We start from the raw sequence: 26,032 nt of genomic DNA, 5'->3' as shown, positions 1-26,032 counted from the left end.
ATCTGAGTTCAGTTAAACACAGAATTAAACACTACATACTGGAAAATAGTGTCATTTAAATTTCCCCTTTAATTTAATTAGAGTAAGCTTAATAAATAGAATTTAACACTACTCGCTATCATTACAACAATGATCACTTTCAGCTTTCTTACAGGAGGTAGAGCTCAGCACAGCTTAGCACAGCAAAATGCTTTTCCAGTGCTCAATTCATTACAAATTCATTCTCATATATGGAGAGGAGCACAGTGATATTACCAGGTTTCCCAGATATTCAGAGTATACAGCTATCTGGGCTATCTGGACTGCTGTTTAACGAATACTGACAGAAACCTGCTTACACTACCGCTCACATTTACAGCCAGTGATTTATCTAGGACTTCCAGAAGACCCACAGTGATGTGATGCTTTTTCCCACCTGGGGTGCCCTCTAAGATGATTGTAAGGGCCTTAGTATGCTCAGTATGAGGCCAGGCACAGATGATGCCTCTAAATGACCTCTGGTAATTAATAAAGTTTAAAGTGTTGTGGGAAAGCCTAATAATTGGGCCAGACAGGCAGTCAAACCTTGAGTCATTGTAGCGCTGCTAATCAGGTAAGGAGGCCAGTTCTCTGTGACACTATCAAACGTCTTAACTCTTGGTCAGTATGTCGACTTACACGCCTGAAAAGTGGAAGGAAAGCCAGTCTTCACTGCGAACGCTGACACTCACTGGCTGTTTTGCGAGTTGGTCAGACGGTAAAGGGTGCTATGTAGAGGGTCCAGAGCGAAGGTCATGAGAAGCTTTTGTGCTAATTTATAAATGATTAATTTATTAATGGTTTGTCAGTTTTATACAAGTTTTTTTAGCTCCTTCCTATACAGTTCTTTCACCATATCCACTCCGAGCTCCACCAGCTCAGGGACTGTATGCACTTTGCACTTGAGCACCTCTCTGGACATGTTGTGTACTGTTCTCCCTACCTGACCGCTAGCTTCTACTTATTCCTGCACTGAACACTCTGTTTACGGATGAGATGCTGTTTACAACGCCAGACTGGTCTACCTCAGCATACACTCCTGAACTCCCTGTATTGCTCTTCATTTACATGCACAGCACATCCCTTCTCTACATATTTATTCCATTTACTGTTAGTGTAGTAACTTAGTCAGGACCCAGCCTTCAAGCACATATTTGTATTTGTATTTATTTGTATTTATTGTCTTTGTACTTATCGTCTAAGCACCCTGTCTCATGTTCTGTCTATTTGTCTATTGCAAAAGGTACTGGTATGTTTGCAATATTTCATATACAGCTCTGGAAAAAAATAATGTGAAAGACTAGTGGAGATTCTGCCAAGACATGAAAGCTGTGATTGCAGTCAAGGTTATTTTACCATACTGATTTCTGAATGCTCTCAAAGATCAAATATCAACTGCCTATAAATAGTAAAACCAGAAAAACTGATAATGTAGGGTGGTCTTATTTTTTTCTGGAGCTGTATGTATATATACATTTTTTATATGGAATTTATTAGGATATATTTTAAAACTGGCAAAATTATAGATAAGTTGTGCTTGTTCCTGAACATTTAAATATGTTGTTAGGTCCACCTGTAATCAATAATAAGCTTTTCCAAACTGGCTGGCATTTGTACCATTTACAGGTTTGCAGGGGATGGGCTGCAGGGGATAGGCATACTCAAGCACACCTGAACAAACTCACCAGTTAATTGGCAGGTTTAATAGCCATGTTAGAGCAGGGAAATCAGCAAACTGTGGTGGACTCCAGCCCTCGGTTCTCCACTCCTGCTCTAGACCATGTAGAACATGGCACTGCATTGACTCTTGTGCTTGTTCTCTACTTGTAACAGAACCAGTGACACCATCAGCCTCCTTTATCTCTAAAATGACTAATGGTAAACGCCACAAAGGCGGAAGGCTATATAGACCATGTCCTCTGGCACCTGACCCGTCACTCAGCGATTTATAATAATCTCTGTCACTGAGCACTTTAAGGCCTAGGAGTCAGGCTGCTGTGGCAAAGCAGACCTCCAGCGTGTCTTTGAGGGAGGTTCTGTCCATGATGCTTCTGTACAATATAAATCACTGATAACCCCCCCCCCCTCCCCCCCCGCATCATCTTTCTCTCGCTCTCTCTCCATCCTCAGTTTCAGCATGAATGGAAAATAGCAGTGATGTTCACCCACATCTGGACCCCCAGCACAAGTGGCAAGCCATTTGCCCAGCTTGCCATTCATTTGCATGCTATGCAAACAAGGGAGGCTGGTCATTAACGTGACCCTGAGCCGTTAGAGGGTCAGCAGATGGAGTGCAGCATGGGCCCATGTACACAGCTTAGCACATTTGTACTGGCTTGTAATGCACAAAGAAGATGACACATAAACAACAAGGGAATAAAGGGAACAGCTTCTTTTTTATCTGCCAGCGCTTATTCACAGATGAATGTGAATGTAAAATACGGATGTTTCAAAGCTTGCCTGTGAAGACAGGGGGAACTCGCAACAGCCCTGAGGATGATGATTTTCATTAACTCCTATTACGCGGTGTTAAATCCACCAGACCAGCGCTGGGCACAGATGAGAGGATGAATTGTAGGTCCTTTAAAAATAAGCCCAAGGAGATTACTCACCCACCCTGCACAAACACAAGCCTTTGAATGGCAGGAATGAATACATTTTAATCATTAGGTAATAATTCTTTAGACTCTCAGCATCTCGCTTTGCTTGCTCACAATGAGTGTAATTACTGATGGAAAATTAAAGGCATTCTGAAGGTAATATCTGGAGGGGAGTTAATGAAAATTCAGGATTGTACATATTAGATTTGGTATGATTCTGGCTAAGGTAAAGTATTCATGACAAACAAACAAACATCAAAATGCAAAAATCAAACAAACAGTGAAAATATGACATGAATGCCAGACAGTTTGCCTACTCATATAAAATGGATTTAGAAAAATCTATGAAATTCTGATTTAACAGACCATTCCCCCTGTTTTCTGCAGCAGCAACCTCTAGTCTTCTGTCAAGGCTTTATTTTTTTAGTACACTGCTGTGAGAATTTAATTGCATTCAGCCACAAGAGCATTAGAGAGGTCAGGTAGTAATACTGAATGATTAGTTTTGGATCACAAATATCACTCCAGCTCATTCCAAAGGTATTGGATGGCGCTCCATCAGTGCTGGTGGGTTTTATACCCCCCGGGGTTACATTTAGCATTAGAGATGGTGAGATGAATATAATATATATATATATACACATCCATGCTATTATTGGTTTGGCATTTGGCATATGTGATCCTTTTCCAGGCTTCTCTTAGTTGTTGTTCTCCCTTCAGTCAGTGGACAAAGGTTTATTAATTGAAAGGTCTACAACTTTTCCAGTTTATTCCCCTTAATGAAGTGCTGTGTTGGAAGTGTGTTTTGGGTGTCATCTTGCTGCAGGATGAGGTTCTTCTTCTTAGATTGGATGTAAATTGGATGTAAATCTGTAAATTGTCAGACAGTGATTCTGTAGACTTCTCAATCCATTCATCTACTACCATCATGAGTTACATAATCGATAAAGATTACTGAACATGTTCCAGAAGCAGCTATGCTGTAACAGAGCCACAAGTGACCGGCCATTTGCAGCCACGATTTAGCGACAAATTGAGCTGAGATTTGCTCTGCTTCATGCAAACAAATGATGGACATTCTAAACGATTGGCTACAAAACATTCTTTGAAACAATTGTAGACACAGGGGATCTGAGGTCCCTTTTTGTTCTGACTGGCATTGAGGTCCTATTCTCAACAGTGTGGTGCTGAACATGGAAGAGAGGCTCATAACCACTTCTTCTTCTTTTACTATTTCATATGACAGATCTGAGCATTTGAGGCATGGACTCCACAAAACCTCCTGTGGTATCTGGCACCAAGATGTTAGCAGCAGATCCTTTACGTCCTGTAAGATGTGAGTTGTGATATTCATGGATCACATCAATGAACCTTTAGGGCGCTGTCGCTGGTTTACTGGTCGTCCTTTCTTGGACCACTTTTGGTAGGTACTGACTGCTGCATACAAGTAAAAGGCCAGAAGGCCTGCTTGATGTTTTGGAGATGCTCTGACCCCGTCATCTAGCCAACGTAATTTGGCTCCGATTCTGACGCTTGCTCATTATTTCTGCTTTTAACACTTCATCTTCAAGAACTGACTGTTCACTTACTGCCTAATAAATTCACCCCTTGACAGATTCCACTGTGTACATCAGTGTATAACCACACAGTTTTCAAAACTCTAATAATTATGGGAGACATACATCACCAGATGAGGAGGGAGAGGAAATTATTGCTTTGTGATTAATTAAACACAATATTTGGTGTAATTTACTAATCCGTGGAGCCATGTGCATCACTAGCGATCAAATGTCATTCAGTATAGCATTACAAACAAAACAGTGAAATACAACATGGCCAGTGGAAGCACTGCATGTTGAGCCTCAACAAAAGCCATGATGGATGAAGTAGACTTGCAGGAAGACAAGTGCACATGCATGTTAGATCATAAATCCAGAGGCTTTGTAAATGCCTTGTGTGATGAAGGAAGCCTTGATTAGGTCTTTGAAGATGTTCTAGTCTCTTAATGGTATCATATGGTCCTCAGACTGGAAATGAAACCAGCACATTAAAAGGCATGTGAGTGTTTGTATGGCTGTATGGTGGATCTAAGTAAGACAATGTTCTTAAAGGAACTGTATTGGTTGGCACAGACCAATACAGAAGACAGTAGGACTTACTTTACTTTATAAAAACTAAAACACAAAAATCTCCACACACTGTCGCTCCATCACGAGGCAGTCACTGTAAGTAACTGCAGCCATTTGTACCTGAGCACAATGTAGGGTATATTTGCACATACTGTGATCCAATGACAGCACTACAAAGTGGCGCATTACACAGTTGGTAAAGTAGCTCCAATTTTAGCATAATTATTAAAGCATAACCAGCATGACCATACTGGTCATCCAGCATGACCAGTGGTTAACTTACCAGCATTGGGTAAGTTTTTGTCTGGTTAACCAACGTCCAACCACCTTAACCATCAAAGACCAGTTTGGGCCATCTGAAACTAGCTACCATCAAAAGCCTTGAGCTAGATTTGTCAGCAGGGGTATTTGCTTTAAATATCTATTGAAAAGCTACAGAAACAAGAGCTTTAATGCACAGCATAACAGTAGTGCCCCATGGGCCATTGATGCCAGAGGGAGTGGCAAATCCGGTGAGTGCTACAGAGCAGTTGATGTACCACTGTGGATCATCTCACCTCTATTATGAACCTTCCATCACCTAATACAGTCAATGCCATGACGTCTCGTTAGTGTCATCCATGCCAAGAGTGGTTATGACAACTTTTAGGTAGATGGTCTGTCAGAATATTACCGTTCTTAACTTCTTAACTTTTAATGGAAGTCAGTGTAAAAAATGCCATTATATTGGCCCATTGCAAGGGACGATAAATATACATTCTCTTAATAAAAAAAAGAGGGAAATCTGCTTGCCATAGTATTTACCCCCTAAAAGTGTCTCCAAGTCCAGTCTTAGTGTACTGAAGAGACTGCGGAAGCTTCAAGTGTCGTGATGTGTGGCATTTTTACTGCCTCCAGATGCTTGGTGGCTTTTCTCTCCCACACCTGGGATTGCAGCACATGCATTAAGAAAGTAGGAGGCACTTCAGGTGCAGAGAGAGAGAGAGCAGAGTAGAGGAGAACGTGGGACATGGTGGTTGGTGTCGTGTAGTGAGGAACAACATTTCTCTCCCTGTGACAGACTGGGGTTCAGTTCCCTGGCCAGGTAAGCACACCAATAAGAGTCCTCGAGCAAGTCTTCCAACACTGCTAGTGCCAGTTCTCCCACCTGTGTAGCATAATTCTAATGTGGCTCTGGACAGACGCAGCAGTTATTTACCTGCTTTCCGGTAAAGCCACGCCCTCCTGGTATGCTGAGCTACTATTGGCTGTTAGTTTGTCCTCTCAAGCAGTCCCTCACACCTTGCCCTCCAGTGTAAGGTTGGGGGGCTGTTAGTGCTGGCCGATCCTCCTTCAGAGGGGGGCGGGGCCTGTGGAATAAGGGCGGGAAAAATAGACTTCACAGACGATGCAACAGATGTGAAGATGTGAAGAAGTCCCCCCCCCCTCCTCTCGCGCTCTCCATCGGTTTGGCAGCATGAACAAGCGAGGCGCGCGCAGCAGTGAAACCCGCACAGCTGTAGGTCTGTGAAATGATGGATTCATGAGTGGGGGGCTGGACGGAGGGTCATTTGTGCACGAGACAGAGAGTTACTGAAGTAACTGACACGCGCACGAGACGGTAAAGTCAAATGGCATATCCAACCAAGCGTTATACGATTTTGGAGCGCGCTCTAGGTTATTTCTTTAAGGGGTTTAGGTGTGTGCGTGCTTTGTAAAGTATATTTTTTTACATTATTTTATGCAAACTTCCTTTCTCGCTGCGCGTGCACAGCGAGCTGTTTCAAAAATCACAGTAAACGCGCTCGTGCAGCGCCCGTGACGTGTCCGAGCGCTTGCTGTAAACGGGAGATGTGGCGCGCGGCGCGGCTGCAGCGTCTCGGTGCTGGTGCTGCTGCTGCTGCCGCTGCCGCTCTGCGCGCGTCACGGGGCGACTCTGATGAGAGCGGAGCGGCGCCGCAGGCTCGAGCTCACAGGCTGCACGCTTGCGCTAAATGCACGCGCGCCTTACTGCATGCCGGTGGCACGCGGGGCCGTGCCACTTCCCCCTGTCCCATGGCGCGGAGGACGCAGTGAGCATGGTGGAGGCGACGGACGGAGCTCTGAGGAACGCTACAGCTGGAGACGGGCGCAGCCAGAGCCTGCCTTTTCCCTGGGTGGTCACGCTGCTGTCCAGCGTGCTCATCACCACCATCGTCGTGGACGTCTTGGGCAACCTGTTGGTCATCGTGTCCGTGTTCAGAAACAGGAAACTCAGGAAAGCAGGTAAACAACATCAACTTCGTTTGGCTGGGGGTCAACTCGTGTGTCCATCTGGACTCATCCTGAGTAGTGCACTGGCATTTAGTGTGTTCTCGCTGTCTGTCGCCTTCTGGACCCCTCGTAGGGCGTATCTGTGAATGCAGCAACGTGGTCCGACCTTTCCCATAAAGATCTGGGTTTGAGGTGGTCAGCCGTTGTGTGCTGTCCAGTTGTGGCTGATATTTTGAAAGGTACCTTCACCAGACAGCACTTACTAGCACTTCAGTGTAAGCTGAACGATCTCCATCTGTGCTAACTAATAAAACCAATATTTACACCCTTAATAAAAGGTTCTTCAGGGGGTCTTTGGTAGAGGCGGATTACACTGTGTGTATGACTGGCAACACAGAGAACCTTCTGAGTTTAACTGGTTCTTTGCCTGGTGAAACTGCAGAGAACTCCAGAGAACGTGTGTGTTGCTCCATTGAAATAATCATTTAAATTCTTAGTACATGCTTTAAAAGAAGGGTTTCAGTAAAGGCAGCACATCTATGTAGAACCAGGAACCCCCACCCCACTCCTCAAGAACCCTTTTTAAATAGTTTTTGCCTGGTTAAACAGTTACATTACATCTTTAATAAATGGAGAAACTGATGTGTATGTATGTTCTGTAAGGCTCTTTAATGGTTCTATAAACATTCAAGGCAAAAATGGTTCTATGGACTCAACAGTAGTCAAACTCTTATTGGTGCGGCATAGAACCATGTTCAAATGGTTATTAATAGCAGCACAAGCAAGAGGTTTCCTACAGACAGTATCTAAGCCATCTTTAAAGACCTCTTTGTGGGATGTAGCACCCAAGTTTTTTTGCCAATGTTGTTACAAATGATGTTTCTTTGGTGCCCCTTCCTAGTACTTACTTAAAAAGGTGCTTCAGTCAAGGCAGCAAATCTGTATAGAACCAGGAACCCGCTCAAGACCCTTTAAATGCTTAAATAGTTTTTGGCTGGTTAAAGAGTTCTTCTCTAATGAATGGAGAAAAATGTTCTTTAATTGGTTCCATATACATTATTAGCAAAAAGGGTTCTATGTAGTACTGAAGAGTGGTGGTTCTGTGTGTGGTAACCATAGTGAAACTCTTATTGGTGCTTCATATAACCATGAGCTAAGAGTTATTTATAGCACAATAAATGAGGATTTCAAAATAAGCGGTTTGGTACTATATAGAACCATTCTTATATAGAACCCTTCTTATAAAGAACCCTTCTTATAAAGAACCCTTCTTATAAAGAACTCTTCTTATATAGAACCCTTCTTATATAGAACCATTCTTATATAGAACCCTTCTTATAAAGAACTCTTCTTATATAGAACCCTTCTTATATAGAACCCTTCTTATAAAGAACTCTTCTTATAAAGAACCCTTCTAATATAGAACCCTTCTTAAATAGAACCCTTCTTATAAAGAACCCTTCTAATATAGAACCCTTCTTATATAGAACCCTTCTTATATAGAACCCTTCTTATAAAGAACTCTTCTTATAAAGAACCCTTCTAATATAGAACCCTTCTTATATAGAACCCTTCTTATAAAGAACTCTTCTTATAAAGAACCCTTCTAATATAGAACCCTTCTTATATAGAACCCTTCTTATAAAGAACCCTTCTAATATAGAACCCTTCTTATATAGAACCCTTCTTATAAAGAACCCTTCTTATATAGAACCCTTCTTATAAAGAACCCTTCTTATATAGAACCCTTCTTATATAGAACCCTTCTTATAAAGAACCCTTCTAATATAGAACCCTTCTTATAAAGAACCCTTCTTATATAGAACCCTTCTTATATAGAACCCTTCTTATATAGAACCCTTCTTATAAAGAACCCTTCTTATATAGAACCCTTCTTATAAAGAACCCTTCTTATATAGAACCCTTCTTATAAAGAACCCTTCTTATAAAGAACCCTTCTTATATAGAACCCTTCTTATAAAGAACCCTTCTTATATAGAACCCTTCTTATAAAGAACTCTTCTTATAAAGAATCCTTCTTATAAAGAACTCTTCTTAGTACCTGCTTCCATGTTTTTGTTTAGTTATGGCTATATATCTGAATCTAACCAGAAACACTCTAAGACCTCTTTGATGGCTTAAACAGTTCCTTGTGTGGTTGAAAGGCTCTCCTTATATTATTTGGGTTTTTATTACATATGATAAGTTTCATAAGCTTCTTATAAAAAAGAATCATTTTATGTTCTGTTAAGAGCGTTTTTAATCCATCACCCTAAACAAAGCCTTTAAAGTTTGCTTATTGGCACTGTGCCAAATTAGAAGGCTTCAAATCCAGAAATGCTTTGAAATGACTTGGAATAAAAAGTCTTTACTAGGACTGAAAGATGTTGAGGGGAAAAAATGCCATTGCTATAGTTTTCTTTCTTTCTGTTATATTTGTTGCAATGTTCGAAAATACAGGACTTTTTTTGCCAGACATCAATGATCCAACATGTCACAATATTAAAACTTTACTCTGTGTATCCAAGATCCAAGGAGTAAAATGAATGATATTGGGCAGATATAATCTGCTTCTGGTTGATACGTCATGGGAAACAAGAACAGTGTGATTTTTGCATCAAGCAGCAAAAGAGCTGTAACTGGTTTAAATGTGCATTATGTGATATTCCAAGACCTGCGATGTGACTGTTGCACATGCACACATTGGGATGATGGTGCTGAAACGATATAATGTGCAGTCCTACTCTGTACTCTGTAAAGAAGGACTTTACCACACACGTTTCTTTGGTTTCTTTGGTTTCAGAGTCCTCAGAGCGACTTCAGGGATCTAAATCATCAGACACTGTTTTGAGGATTGATATTAAGGAGATACACACTTCCAAACTGAGTGATCAGACTTGCTGCTGTCAGGAGTCCAGCTCATACTAAAGCTAGTGCAGTCTGCGCTGTTTGTTCTTCAGCGCTCTCAAGTTCAGTCCCACAATCAATGCCAGGGCCCACCTACGTTTTTTAATTCAAGTTGACCTTTAAAGCTGTGTGGATGTACAGCGGAAAGTCATGGTGGATGCGTGCAGTAATCGTTCTGCTCAGACAAAGTGATTGATTGTCTTCGGACTGAGATAGCAATTACTAAAAGGTAATTATTTGCTCATAAAATACTTGTACTGATCTTGTTAAAACCAGTTCCAGTTTAATGCATTAATCCCTTAATTGTTCAGTTATTAGTCCTAATGCAGAAATCATCATGATTTATTTGCTAATCGTTGAGCACATGTTGTGTTGAGAACCACAGGGTTCCGTTTTAGGGTTTGGGAAACTGTCGCTATTTGTGACGTCAGTGTAGTTTTGAGAGTGTAGAATTTAGATGAAGGCCAAAAATGTGCTGTAATGACGTACTGTTACTGTATCTGATTTGTAAGTTGGAAGTGTCCTTTTCTGTTTAAAAAAAACACCACAGTACAGTCAAGCAACTCTGTGTCACATCTACCGTTAACCCCAACGTCCGTAACTGTTGGTAGTAGCCTGGACTAGTGTCACAAAACAATGTGAGGAAAAGCACTGCATGACCTATACCTGGCTTGACCTATAAGCTGTCCACGTGTCCATGTGCTGTCCACGACTTTTTTTACAGAGAGGTCCTTCCCTCTGCTGTCTCTGTGCAGCATCAGTAGTTGTTTATGCAGTCATGTGGTGTAGTTAAGCCCTGTGTGGTTAGGAAGTGATGCTATGATACATTAGGACACACAAAACACATTGACAAATGGTATTGTTCTAAGCTGTCAATATGTTCCAAAATATAAATGGTAAAAGAACACTTCAAGGAGTAAGAGACCATTAACACGTATCCATGGTCTCCAGTTCTGACTAAATGGCCAAGTACAGACTTTGGCTGGCATTAAAAAAGAGATCTTTACCCTGATTGTCAGCACTGATTTTCCCCCAAAGTGAGAAAACCTGCTTAATGCACGATGACTTCAACCCATTCATCAGTTTCCACTTAATTGATTGTAAAACAAATGAGCTTATCAATAAGTTTGCCCTTCTGTGAGAACGGTAAGGGGTCATGTGACTGGCCAATCTCTATAAAAATTATCCTCACTTTACATCCTTCATTGACTGTACTAACGCATATGGCGTCTCTTGGGTCTTCTGTGTCAGGGTTAAAGGATTAAAGCGTTTTTATGCAAAAGTTTGGGCACCACTGGCCAAGGGAGAGATTTTGTTGATCCTTGACAGATGTTAATGCATAGCTGCTGTATATTCTAATTACTGTAAACATGAAAAATAACAGTATGTGCATGTGCAAAAATGTGGACCTCCACAGCTCCCCTTAACTGCTATTTCTTAGGGTGTGTTTATACTGGTGGTTCGGTTCCCATGGTCCAGACCAGGCAAGAAAATGATACTTTGCTACATGTTAGTTCTGGTTTGCTTTGCGTTCATACTGACATATTGCGATCGTGCAATCGAACCAGAACTAAGGGAAAAAAGGTGAGGATGTATGACGAACGTATCACAGAAAGCTGCAAGTAGAGGTCTGCACAAGGTTGGTGTGTCTGTGGGTCCTGCGTGATCCACACAATAACTAGTTTGGACTAGCATGATCTAATATGCTTCAGCGCGGTCATAGCGGGCAAACAACCAGCAGGTTATGGGTTGAAGCATTGTAAAAACAGGCAGGATTAAATATCCTGCAAGTGAACTGCAGAGGAAATTCTTAAACTCTAACTGCTGGACCCTTAAACCTGGCTTATTAAGTCATATCATCTTGATATCAGTATCAAACCACATTTTTGATAATGTACACATGCTAATTAATTTATTATATGTTTAAATTTACAATAAATTTAATGTGCCAACTCACACACTTTACTGAGGCAGCTACACTAATAAGTGCAATTCTAAAGGTGACTAGTTTTGGAACACTGTGTAGTGAAGCAGTGTGTGGTTTGGGACACAGCTCCGCTAAACTAAAGCGTCAAACAGAAGAAGTCACAGCACAGAAACTTGGACAGGTCTTCACAGAGACACACTTGTGATGTGGGCGGCATGATGTTGGTGGTGACCCCCCTGCCCGTGCACAACTCCTATAACGCCTATAACACAAGTATCTTGTGACATCACTTCCTGGGTTCGGTTCATGTAGATGGCTTTGATTCGCATGATTTGCTTTTCACTTCAAAAATCAGCAAAATATGAAATCTTACCAGAGGTACCCAAACATTTGCATACAACTGTACCTTTAGCATGAGCGGCAGAATGTTTATGACCATAGACAACAGAATGCATCTGTTATTGTACATGTCCTAAACCACGAGTTAATGCAGTATAAAAACAAGTGTATACTCTTGCAGAGCTATGTCCTTAGGAGTGGTCCATGCAGTTGTAAGACCAGAACTTCATGCCTTCATGGTGCTAAAAGTTTAGTTCCCTCAGAGCGTACGCCAGGCCTAATTCACAACACTTGCAAAAGAGATTTGTATCCTTGGCTCCTCTAAGATAAGTGCAGGCTTGCATATTCAGTGCTTTCCCGTTGACACCAGAGCTAGTGAAGTCCGTTCTCAGCTGGACTATCTCCACTGTACAGCATTTCAGCCACGTTCCTGAACATTTACTTATTCCGTTGACCCCAGGCCATGCATTAATGTTATGAAAAATGTACACCAAGGCTCACAGGTTTTCCTTAAGATGACTCTCCGTGTGTTCCCTTTGAAAACAACAGCACCTTCGCCCTCTCCTCCGGCCAGCTTTTTTCCACCCTGCATGGTATTGACGAGTAGCATTAAAGCTCCCCTTCTGCTGTCACCTACGTCATTAATGATGCTAATTTTAAAAACGCTCAGCTAAAGAATGACTGGAATTGTGTGAGAAAGCAATAGCAATCTTCACTACTGCTCCCTTGTGAGGAGTATTTGTCAAGGTATTCAATTATATATGGCAGCTAGCTAGCATTCAGTGAACTAGCTAATTGAGTAGACAAACACATTGCAATCTCAGTGTCTCTCATGGGAACCGTTGTCTTCTTTACTTTGTACAGACACCAAAAGCAACCACTGTAAGATTGTCTTCCATTATCTTTTTTTTGTGTGTGTGTGTGTGTGCAGGGGCTAAGATTCCCCTCGGAGTGCTGTGGCTATCATGTTAGAAATGTAGTCCACGTAGCAGTCCAGCGGGCTCATACTGAAGGATTAGCTGCTGCATGGCTGGATGTGAAATGTGTGCTCAATAATTCTGGAAATTCAAAGCATCGCCTCCGGTCACACAGTTGGGCACCTGAGCCACGGCAACACTTTGTTTTTCAGCAGGCAGCGGACGAAAATACTAATCTGAGATGGGGGAAGAAAATCACTTTGAAATTGTAGAAACGCTGTAATTGGAAGAGTTATTTTACCACGCTGACATTTTATTTAATCTACGTGAGTGGGCTCAGCAACGGCCGAGAATTATTAATTTTTGAAATTGAGACTCTGCAGATGCACAATACTGATCGCCACCTCTTCGCTTAAGTGATTCTCCAGCAATTTTACATGCATGTCAATTGCTCATGAGGCAGCCAAATCCCTTCTGGCTGAACAGGTGGATACAGACTGGTCCTCCACTGTGTGTGATGAGCACTGTGGAAAAGCGTATACCTGAACCGCTTCCTAAAAGCACCAACCACTTCAGAACACAACCCATTCAGAGTCTATTAATGCAGAGTCTATTAACAGCCATAGACCTCCCTTGATCCTTTTCCAGGCAATCTGATTTATTACGACCTCCCCAAATCCCTCGTTTCACACACAGCCTCTTCATGTTGAAATTCTGTTTCTGGCATTCCGGGAAAACGTTAATTAATTAGAAGAAATCAGGAGAGGAACCAAAACTCAGAAATAGAACCCATCCTTTTCTGGTTGACACCAGATACAGTGCCACACAAAATAAAAGAAAGCAAAACATTAGAGCAAATGTAGAATAATGGCTAAAAGAAACAATAATGGAGAACTATGACTAATGTAAGAGAGAGTCATGGGCTGTGTAGACATAATGAGAATGGGAGTTAGCGCAGGACACAGGCTCAGTGTAATTGTAGAAGGACAGGGGATGAAACTGGTGTAGAGTCCATAATTTATTTAAAAGAATAAGCTGTCAAATCGTGAGCTCTTCTGTTTGTTGGATGGTAGTTTGTGATGGTTCTCCACACAGCTTTGTGGTCCTGCACTGGAGACTGCAGTGAACTGTACTGAAACGGCCTGTTAGGATGTGCAGTGAGTCGTTTTGTTCAGAATGACCTGTAATAAAACCTCTTTACATTCACTTACGTTAAAAGCTAAGAGTATTTTTCGTTCTCCTGAATTCCTTTTGAAGATGCATCATTTTGGTCTCACAGAGATGACATATCTATTGCAGCTCTCCTGAACAAACAGTGATTGATGATTTGCCACACAAAGGACTTACATCTGCATCTTTAAATTGACTCAAAATCTCTTAATAAATTGACCAATAGAAATGCCCCCAAATTACTTGAAGTTTCCCACTGACTTCCATTGAAAATTAGGAGAAGTTGTTTTTTTTAACCTTTCACAATTTAGGCTTAAAAGGGGGGAGTGGAGGAAAAAAATCAGTTTGTGAAATAAATATTAAATATGAATTGATTTTCTGAACATTAATTGATACAACATTGTTGATGGAACTGGAAGTACAGTGCCTGAACAGCCTGTGGCGTTCACACAGTGGATGAGCGAGAACTGTGGCTGGGCTTGAACGCTTTGCCCTTTCAAGATGGGTGGAATCTTTGACATTGCTTACTTAATGGGCCTGTGGTTGGAAGCAGTTGACCATCGAGCTAGCAATGTCAATGCTTCCACCTAACTGGGAAAGGGCAAAACGAATTAAAAACTACTGTACATTTTATTACCAAGGATTTGCATCTGTATTAGGTTGTTGAGAAAAAGGCCTTTCATGTTATGTCGTCCACTTTAGAGCTGAGATACAGCAGGATCCCGTCTAGAAGATATTTTACTGACACAGTGATCCCCGACACAGTGAACTCTACAACAAGACCAAAACCAAGATCATGGAATCACTGAAGTAAATGGGTAGCAGAATCTTATGGCACCGTAACTGCACATTTTATCGCTGATGACTGACAGCTAGAGTCTCATGTGCTGAGCTGGGCTGAGATATGGCTGAGCTGATTAAGACTGTAGCAGCGGAACAGCAGATCACTAAGAAAGAGTTAGTTTTAATTACTGAAAAGACTCCAACATGGCTGATGCTGTTGAACTGGGTTCATTTCTACTTGTGGAATACTATGCCCAAACGCTCTGCGTTTTTCCACTGCAGCCCCACTACAAAACCACCCAGTTGTCTTGCAACATCACTTCCGTTTATTCTATTAAGAATAAATACTGCAAAAAAATCCATTATGGATCATTACAAATACTTCATTTTAAATGTACCAAATAGAGACACACAGTGGAAAAAGAAGAAGATACATCAAGATCCTTGATAATTGCTTAATCATCGCATCGCACCCCTCTGAATTGTAATCGAAGTGAAATGTGAGATTCCCTCTCCCACTTACAGGTCATTGTGGTTTGGGGCTTTGTGTTTTAGGCAAGCATTCATTCAGCGTTCACACATTAAAGCCTGTCTTTTTTTTCCAACTGTCTTTCTTTTCTAGGAAATGCCTTTGTGGTGAGTTTGGCTGTAGCAGATCTAGTAGTGGCCATCTACCCTTATCCGCTGGTCTTGAGCGCTATCTTCCACGACGGCTGGATCGCAGGGAACATCCACTGCCAAATCAGCGGCTTCCTGATGGGGCTTAGCGTCATCGGCTCTATTTTCAACATCACAGGCATTGCCATCAACCGCTACTGTTACATCTGCCACAGCCTTAAGTACGACAAGCTCTTCTCTAGCAAGAACACTGCGTGCTACGTGGTCCTGGTCTGGTCGCTGACCATCCTGGCCATCGTGCCCAACTGGTTCGTGGAGTCACTGCAGTATGACCCGCGGGTCTACTCGTGCACCTTTGCCCAGTCGGTCAGCTCGCTTTATACCATCACGGTAGTGGTGGTGCACTTCATCCTGCCCATCAGCATCGTCACCTACTGCTACCTGCGTATTTGGATCCTTGTTATCCAGGTGCGCAAGCGGGTCAAGCCAGACACCAGGCCCAAGATCAAGCCGCATGACTTTCGCAACTTTTTAACAATGTTCGTGGTGTTTGTGCTGTTCGCCGTGTGCTGGGCACCGCTGAACTTTATCGGCCTGGCAGTGGCCATCCACCCTAGACTGGGCCAGGCCATACCTGAATGGCTCTTCACAGCCAGCTACTTTATGGCTTATTTTAACAGCTGCCTGAATGCAGTTATCTATGGTGTACTCAACCACAATTTTCGAAAGGAGTACAAAAGGATTGTGCTTGCTGTTTTCAAGTTCCATTGTTAAGGATTTTTTTGTTTGTTTGTTTTTTTCAAAGAGGAGACGAGCACTGTGACTTAACTGGCGCACAAAGAAAATGCTATTCAAACAGACACGTAAAGACTGAAAGAGGAGAAATGGTGCAACTGTTGACAGCAGTGTTTGTGCTGGCTAAGCCCATGTCAAAGACCCCATCTTGCTGTTCGCTTTTTGTTACGGATGAAATGGACACATACAGCTGTGTGTTTGAGTGTGTTGTTTGTACATGCTTCTGTTTGCACTGAATGATTAATGTATGATTCACATGCGTCTGTTGCAATTTGTTAAGATACCCATACCTAAATGTGCAAGAGAACCTACCTAAATGAAGAAAAGGTGGACAGAAATAGGGTTGGTTATCCATCAACTAAAGGATTTGATACAGACAAGGAGGGGTACATTATTGAAGTATAATTTGGAAAGATGTTTACTGTAATTAATTCTTGTACAAGAATTTACAAGAGAACAAATACAACAAATTGCAAGAAACATTCAGTGAGCCTTTATTATCTGGATTTATGAATTGATCACTAAGAAAATCTTGTCTGACTGTTATCTACATCACAATTAAAGACAGTCACAATCTAACAAAACTAATACAACAACAGTTGTACTGTTCATCCCTTTTACTGAGCACATTGAGTAAACATCCAAAGTGCAGGCTAGAAAAAGTAAGTAAACCTCTAAAAAAATTACTTCTCCAAGAGTTAATTGGCTAATTAAGTAGAAGAGATTGAAAGTGTTGCTTTCACAGATGTCTTGCCCATTAAATAAATTCACACAAAGCCTGGATACTAACAAATGAGTAAATCGCAAGAAAGACTGGTTAGTGTGAATCAGGTTAGTGTGAACCAGGTTAGTGTGAACCATGCCTCAAGGTGGGCAACATTTAGAAGACCTGTTATAGACGTGTTATAGAGGTGTGTAAAGCTGAAAAACAAGCTTGGCTACAAAAGTATTGCTAAATACCTAAGTGTTGGACAAACTGTTGGACAAATTGTCTACAAATTGAAAAAAAGCAGGACTGTTAAGGTCACTGCAAGAGCACAACAGACAATCCATAAAGAGGTGAGGGAAAAAAACATCAAAAGACCCAAAGAGGAACTTGTGTCTCCACTATTAGAAAATCACTCAATAAGGACACCACAATGGAAGGCAATGTTTTCTAAACCAAAAAAACCCTGCAGCCTGACCGCTGTACACTTAAGACCATCTAGATCTTCCACAATGCTTCTTGGAAAACATTCTGTAGATGAGACAAAAATGGAAGCTTTTAGTACAAAACAATACATTTGGAGGAAAGAGTTCACTGTATACAAACACCAAAACCTCATCCTAACTGTAAAGCATGGTGAAGGGATGAATGGGGGCTTCATGCTTTGCTGCTTCAGGATCTGGTTTTCTTTGTGATCACTGAGGGAACATTTCACAGTAAAATGACCCTAAGCACACAAGCAAATTAACTGAGGAATGGTTGAAAACAATCCGATTTGTGTTTTGGAATATCCAGGACAAAAAGTCCTGACCTTAACTCTTGAGAAGCTGTGGCATGACCTGAAGAGGACTGTGTACACAAAGTATCCTAGAAAAACCGATGCACTGGCACACAGTTACAGAGGAGTCATCCAGAACCCTTATCCTTAACATTACTCCTCACTGTGCAAATCTTTTCTGCAGCTACAGGAAACATTTGACGCAGGTGATTGCTGCGAAATGGTTATGTACTTACTTTTTCTAGCCTGCAATTGGGGTGTTTAGTCAATGTGCTCAATAAAAAAGACATGAACTACAAAACTAACTAGGTTAGTTAGATTAGTTTGTGACCACATTTTATTTGTTATCAAAGCAGAAATCCAGGTAGTTTCCAGGGCTACTTTCTACTGGACACCTTTTACACCTTACATTCCCAATTATATCTTCAAAAATTTAGAAATTGTTTGAGTTACAGTTCTCAAAGACGCATGAATTGCCACCAAACAAAGAAAACAACTATTTATTTTTAAATGTGTTTCAATATATATGCTTTTGATTTTTACTCAAGTCCACACTTGCATACATACACACAGTTAATTGACTACGCTTTTGACACAGTACCCCCACTTTCACTTCAACAAAATGACTTTTTATACCCATGGATACAGCAGTACACAAATGTCTGAGCACTCCTGGTCAAATGAAATGACTTGATGATTTTGTAGAAATAGACAGAGTTTATAGTCATTTATTTTACATACCATATCTCATGTCATGTCATGCCTTAGCTTCATTTATCAAGGGGGTGTCTGGTCCTCTTGCTCGAAGCAGAAGCCACCTGAACTCCAGCCAAGTTCTTAAAGTTCTTTTCCTCTTACAGTAATGCATTCTCCTCCCATACCATAGTCACATGCTGATAGTACAGTTCAAACCTGCTAACTGAATGAATGTACAAATGCTCTGCCAAGAACATACTTCTTTACCTATTAATGGACAACTACTAATTATTTTACCAATTTAACATTGGAAAACACTAGTGCAAAAAATAGAGCATGTACAAAGATTATGACACCTATTGTATTGATATGTTATGTGGGTCTTTTCCTCCAAAATGTTACAAAGAATATAGAAACTGTGTTGTAAAATTTGAGAAAAGCTATATTACAATTCTTCTTTCTTTGTTAACGTATTTTCACTTAGAAAATCAACAAAACACGTCAAATTCAATCTTGATTCCTGAATAACTACCTACTCTTAATCACAGCGTAGGTCTGTGCTGACCTTACAACAAGCTTCCAGACTGCAGTCCAGACAGCCAGTCACCAGTCCAGATTTTGGAACAAGCATGCTTGTCCGCTCATCAGCTGATGTTGATCAGACTGACTACCTACGTACTGAAATTTAGTATTGACTGGCTTGTAACTGGTTCGGTTCTTCAAACCTAAAGTATTGGATTTTGATATCCAGCCCAAGACAAAAAAAAAAACAAACAAAAAAAAACACACAAAAACAGCTAAACTGGCCTTATCAGTGCTTGTTTCTGTGAGCGTAATATTTAACTTAGAGTTCATCAGGGCTTCACAATCGCAGCTCTAAGACAGCTCTAACACCTTGGGTTTCATCAGAGGAGTCAGAGCAGGGCACACAAGCAATTTTCCAAACGGAGAGTGGCTTGAAACAAATTATTGATCTGCAATTTCCCAAATGACTCCTGAGATGATGCGTTTACTCCAAATGGGTTTGATCCTATTTGAAGAGGATCTCTTAAATCAGACGGAGGAGTCTGTCAGGATGTTCCTTTGTCTGCTTTTGAAATCCTCTAAGCACACATTTTAATTCCATGCATATTTCATTAAACCTACATATTTAGGCCAGTACCTAAGTGTACAATGTAATATAGCAAACATGTCATTGCTGTCAAAGCCTTGAATCACCAACACTGCAGTTTTCCAACATACAAACGATTTTATTCCGAGTCATTTTGGAGCATTGTTATTGGTCCATTCAACATGAAAATGTTGATACTGTCTAAAGAACTGCCAGATTTAAATTATGTAAAAAATGAAAAACGGTACAAAGGGAGACTAAAGGTTTTATATGACATTGGTGATACATGTGAAAACATTTTCCACTCATTTTGCACTATTTTGAATTAAGTTGTTACAAATATTTAATGCAAGTAAATTAAAATGATAGGACAGATATAATATATTATCTTTAAGAAAATATTTTATTGCGAGATCACTTTAATACCTCAATTTAATATATGATTACATGCTTTATTGATGAAAACCCTTCATATACATTTCAATGTGATCGTGGTTTGTTTTTAAAAGAAATTGTGACAAAACCAAGAGAAGAAGGTTGCTAAGGTTCATAAGAAGTGTTATTTGAAATGAATGTTCGGTTTGTGGAAAAGCACGAGGAATGTTATTCCTTATGAGTTATTTTGTGTTTGTTTGTGTGCCTCAACCCTAACATGCATAAAATGTTTGTGTGTGTGTGTGTGTGTGTGTGTGTGTATGTGAGAGAAAGATACGGGTGTATTGAAAAGAACTAAAAAAGAAGCGCTCTTTCACTCTCCACTCTTTGCACATTTTCAGGATGGTTAAATGTTTATGAACAATCATATTTTTTTAAATGTAGATACGCCATGACCTGAGGTCAACTTGAGTGTTATGTCCATAAACTCAGTAAAAATGTTTGAAAGTCTTAATAAAGATCGATCACTGTGCTCTGCCTCCACTGTTATAATATACTGTGTGCATATATATGCATGAGTATGTATATATACTCTTCTTTATGTCTCAATATTTCACAACTAAACTATTTTCTCTTTCAAAAACATGCTTTCTTGACCACAACAAAAGTCACAAGTTTCACCTGTTCTTTGCTCAGAACAAATGACCATTTAAAGAAAAAAAAAAACAACTAAAACTAGCGATCACTCAACAAACCTCTGCCTCTGTTTTGACAGAAACAATTGCAAAGGAATTTAGAAGTTCGCCTGCAGCTATTCTCTCGTAACATTGACTCTGGCCATCGTTATCCTTTCAGAGCAGGTGAAGCACATGGAAAAAGCAAATCTCTGACATGGAACTTTTCAGGTCAGTGGAAAATGGCTTAGGTGGCAGATTTAAGCCTCAGGAAAGGTGCAGACACTTCATCCAGATGCTGGGGTTATTGCAGGGGGCTAATAATGCCGCTGATCAGACACACACACAGCAAGCCGTCCCTAATGCTGTTAATATTAATGAAAACCTATTAAACGAATTAAAGTCATGTACAAGCCTAAATTGCACACTTGCATATTTAAAGTGTATGTTGCTTAGCTAAAAGCAGAGCCGACCCAAGGCATACTCAAATTAAGTGGCTGATTAGGGCCCCAACGCCACCAGGGGGCCCCCAAGAGCACCAAGATATCATGATAAAAAATACATATTTTAAAATATTTTAAAAATAACATTGAATAATAAAACTAAATGGTATTTCACAGCACTGATGCTATTTCTATATAAGACTACATGAAGCGGCATTTAAAACTGTACAGTGATACAAGAAAAGAATACATGTGTGAATTTCATGAAAATGAGCCTATTTAATTACAATATTTTTAGGTGTAAATTGGCAACTAGTAGAGTAGTTGCTCTGTAGGGCAACAAAAAATTTATATGTGGAAAAAAGCCAGACAACCAGCTTTTAGAGTCTCCTCGGAAAATGTTAGCAAACCAAACTATCCTGTATGCCATCCATCCCTGTTTTTTTTTGCATGAGCAAGCCGACCATCACGCTGGGCTTGGCATAGCTAGATTAGAAGTACAACCAGAAGCTGTAAGTAAATTAGAAACACAGAAAACAGTCATAAAAACAGCAATATACATTGATTACTAGATTGATCTTTCAAAACAGGGCACACAATGTCTCTCTGCACCTGTACTTTTTAAAATTATATGTACATGTATCAAAAAATGTTAGACACAACAACGCTAGAAACCATCTTGAAGCCTGAATTGTTCTGTTCCCTTCTCAGTATTTATCTTTGTCTAGATTCCACAAGTCTATGTGAGATTACTTAACATCTTGACACGGTAAGGTGGGGTAAATGTGAGCTGAATTAGGTGTGAATTAGGTGTGGCATAAGCTGCCAATGTCTCATAGTGCACCAAACATGCCTTGGCTGAATGAGTATATTTGGGATAAAGGGAACATTGAGCGAATCTGATTTCTGATTTCCAGCCAAACTATCACTGAAATCCAAATTAGTAATTAGAGCTTCATTTCCCAAAAGCACTGTAGCACTGTAAACCTTAGCACAGCTTTGAGCGTTTTTTTTATAAATATATATATATATATCACAGCATAATAGATTGTCACAACTACAAAGCTATTGAGGAATGCAGCCAAGACTGGCTCACTGGTGACCAACCAAATTATTCTTTGGCTACAGTTAGAAAGCTTTGTCATGACATGTTGATGGAAGTCGTCCAGGTACATTTGGTGCAGCTTATCAACAAGCAGAGCAGTTAGGTTCACACAGTGAATGACTGGGAATGAAGACTTCTGGCAGGTCTGATTTAGTTAATGACCACAACAACAAACACAAATATAATGATGGTTTACGGTCTATGGTTTACTGTGGATTCCATGTACTTCATTCCATGTAATTACCGTGTAAATAGTTTGTGGGCATTTTTCTGGAGAGAAAACAGACAAATAGGTCCATAAGTATTCAGACAGTGACAATGTTGGGGTAATTTGGACTCTGTACACCAACGTCATCAGGAAATTTAATATTAACCCTTAGGTAACTACACTCTAAAGCACATAAAGCTGCTACAACAGGTTCTTTGAACGATGCCATAGAAGAACCACAGTTGGGTTCCATGAAGAACCATTTTTGTAGCAGAGGTCTGACCTTTAAATTAATAAAGAACCTTTGCACCAAGAGAAAGGGTTTTGGGTCTTTAAAGGTTTCTGCACACTGACACTGATCTATAGGACAAACATGGTTCTTTATGGAAGCAGAGGTGGTTCTTCAGTGTCATCACTTAAAGAACCTTTTGTAAACCTTTATTTTTGTGTGTACAGCCAGTTTTAACATATTCCCTCCTATTTGAATATGCTCAAAAGTAATTGGACAGTACCACAGCCCTCTTAAGTTGCTGCTTGTCTGTGGGTCTTTCTGTCTTCAGCTAACTCCCGTTCAAATTTGAAGAGATAACAGAGATAATATTCTGACCTCTAACCAGAAAAAGAAACAGATAGAGATAATAATATACAAGAATGCAATTATCTAATCACATATACACATGCAGACCAACGGTTTCAGTTCACATCAACCATCAGAAAAAGGGAAATATATGATCTCTTTTTTTGAGTATTGCATTGCCAAATGAACTGGTTGGAGTATTTCAATAACTGCTGATTTCCTGGGATTTAATGCAACAGTCTATGTATTATGAGTTTACTAGTGAGTGGCAGGGTGGAAATTCCTTGTTGATGAGAGCAGTCGATGAAGAACAGAGACTGGTTCAAACTGAGAGAAAAACTACAGTTACTCAGATAACCACCACTTACAGTTGTAAGGAGAAGAAAAGAGTAGCTCAGAACATCTCTAACACTGAGGTGAATGGGCTACAACAGCAGAAGACCATGTCGGGTTCCACTTTTGTCAGCCAAGAACAGAACGCTGAGGTTGCAGAGCACAGAAGTGAAAGACCTGAAGCTGTTTTGATGTCAACCATGTCAACTACCATTCACATATCATTTACTTCTTTTAACATTTAAGAACACTGTGTAAAATTGAATTACCAAAAATAAAAAGCAACAACCTCAGCCACTGCATGTAGCTGCTCAGTTCTGCCACCACCACACCTTAATGAAGCATTAATTAGATGAACTAGGTCTTGGATGGTAACTCGTTAACTCGCTTACATGAAATCAACATAAAGAACTATTATAGTAGCAAAAATCAGGACACTTACCATCATATTACAGAAAAACTTTTGAGGACACTGAGGAGGAACCTTTGAGGAATCTTTTTTTTCTAAAACAAAAATGTCTTGAAGGTTCCTCAAAGCACCATAACCGACAGGAAGAGCCATAAAAACTTCATATATCAGTACTTAGTACTTCAGTTGCAGCATCAGTTTCTAGTGACAGCCCAGGAGAGGCAGGGTAGATGTTCAGATGCCTGCTCTGCTTGTTGTAGCCCTAGAAGGAAGGCAAGGTTGTGTCCTTGTTGGGAGGTCAGCTGAGAGGGCCATTTTTTATTTTTTATTTATTTTTTTTTTACTCGTACATGTTTTCAGTGAACAGGGTGATCCGACAGCATGAGTTAGTCCGGTTTGTGGGCAGGCAGTTGCCAAGTCGAACCAAGAGATCTCTGTGATGACCCTGCAGGGGACACTTGTCATTTCCACGGCTTTCACTGTTTCCAGCTCACACAGATACGAGACCTTACTTTCTCTACCTTGTAGCAGCTGTGTTCTCCTCGTCTGTCAGCATATACCTGTGCTGTTGCTCACTTTTGACTCTGATCTCACCAGAGTGCACAGTGAGAGTAGCTGAGCCATATAGGCTGCCATACTAAAAACAGATCGCTCAGGTCTATTTTTCCTTACTGGAATTCAGGTTTTGTATTCTGGTCTGTCAAACGGATACCTGTATCTAAAAGGGAAGGTCTTCTCAAATGTTACATTTGTTTATCTTAGCAGTCAGTGTGTTTTGTCCGCCTACATCAGCGCAAGAAAAAGAAACAGAAATAGAGGATAAATGAGCCAGATGGGTTGTTTTCAGTAATGGCATTGATATGTTGGATATAAGACACAGTTAAAAGAACAGATTAAATTTTTAATGATGCATTAATTAGCTAAACTGCTGTTTACAGATGTGGGGACTGTCTCCTGAAATAGCCCCCAAAAATCAAACGCCGTTCCACAACAAATGCTGAGATGTGGGGAAAAAGACAACACATTTTTTTTGCAGTGTTTTTACCTGAGCCACGGTCTGCAGGAGAATAGCTCAAATTCAGCTAGCTAGCTTGTCAGCTAAAGCTATCAGGTGCGAGCCTAAGAAACTGAAACTTGAAATCAAAATAAGGAATTGTTACAAAGTACAAGGAGGAACCTTCAAGGAATCTTTTTTTCTAAAAAAACAAACACACAAAAAAAACATAATATTTATATATAATGTTATATTATATATATAATATATACACACACAATATATACACACACATTTTCTTCATACATATTATATATATATATATTATATATAAGTGTGTGTGTGTGTGTCTTGAAGGTTCCTCAAAGCACCATAACAGGGTTTTCAAATGGAAGAACCTTGAAAAGTTCCTCAAGTATCAGTACTTAGTACTTAGAATCATGTAGAAAAGAATATCAGTTGCATCATCAAATATTTGTGTTTTTACCCGAGCCACAGTCTGCAGAAAAATAGCTCAAATTCAGCACCTAGCCTAAAAAAACTGACCTCATGGAGGAATCCCTTCAGGAAATCAGTGCGGAAAACACTCTTCAGGGAAGCGCAGCCAATAGCCAAGGAAAATGCAGTTTGGAAAGGCCTAGCCTTGGGAAACACCCCTCTGGGATAGTGGCACAGGTATCAAACATAATTATCCACAGTGTTCTTATTTTAGCATTAAAAACAATGCTAGGTTAGGCTAGGTCATCTGTAGCACTGTAGCAGAGCTACAACAAGCCAACCATAAAATCCACGTTTTCTTCATAGGTAAAATAGCAAGGGTATTAACGAGGGTGTTATACATTAATAAGCAATTAATAAACAACTTTAAATCCTCAATAAATGCAGTCTGTGGCACCGCTAATAGTAAAAAATGATTAGTAATAATAGTATTAGTAGCAACAGCCTCAGTAGTTGGTCATTTTCACCAAAACTAAACAATAAGAACTTTTTTTATATAGAGAGAGAGATTATATAACAGGGGTAGATAGCAGTCGCTTGCTAACAGCACTTTATACATTTTCATGGCTGTTGACATTATTGTAGTCTGCACATGCAACATCACAGCCCCCCTACATCCAGATGCAGCTTGCTTCATACCAGGTTCTGCAGCAAAGCGAGCTAAAAAAGACTCCACTGCACAGACATGGA

At 40.3% G+C, this 26,032-nt stretch overlaps 1 protein-coding gene across 1 annotated transcript; it reads left to right on the top strand.

The window, feature by feature from the left end:
• The first annotated feature begins 6,789 nt into the window (after positions 1 to 6,789).
• Positions 6,790 to 16,571, top strand: mtnr1al (melatonin receptor type 1A like). The gene is made up of 2 exons (XM_072663147.1): positions 6,790 to 6,991; positions 15,645 to 16,571. Exons 1-2 carry the CDS (start codon positions 6,805 to 6,807, stop codon positions 16,412 to 16,414), a joined length of 957 nt encoding a protein of 318 aa, XP_072519248.1. The 5' UTR covers positions 6,790 to 6,804; the 3' UTR covers positions 16,415 to 16,571.
• Positions 16,572 to 26,032: the final 9,461 nt, after the last annotated feature.

Source organism: Salminus brasiliensis, chromosome 19 (genome assembly GCF_030463535.1).
Source record: "Salminus brasiliensis chromosome 19, fSalBra1.hap2, whole genome shotgun sequence".
Taxonomy (NCBI): domain Eukaryota; kingdom Metazoa; phylum Chordata; class Actinopteri; order Characiformes; family Bryconidae; genus Salminus; species Salminus brasiliensis.
The sequence above is the reverse complement of the archived record's forward strand: the minus strand, read 5'-3'. Positions and strand labels throughout refer to the sequence as shown.

Excerpts from the sequence above, each read along its gene's own strand:
- mtnr1al (XM_072663147.1), top strand. The coding sequence starts at position 6,805 with ATGGTGGAGGCGACGGACGGAGCTCTGAGGAACGCTACAGCTGGAGAC. Across the intron at positions 6,992-15,644 it reads CAGGAAACTCAGGAAAGCAG|GAAATGCCTTTGTGGTGAGT; the intron begins GTAAACAACATC and ends TTTCTTTTCTAG.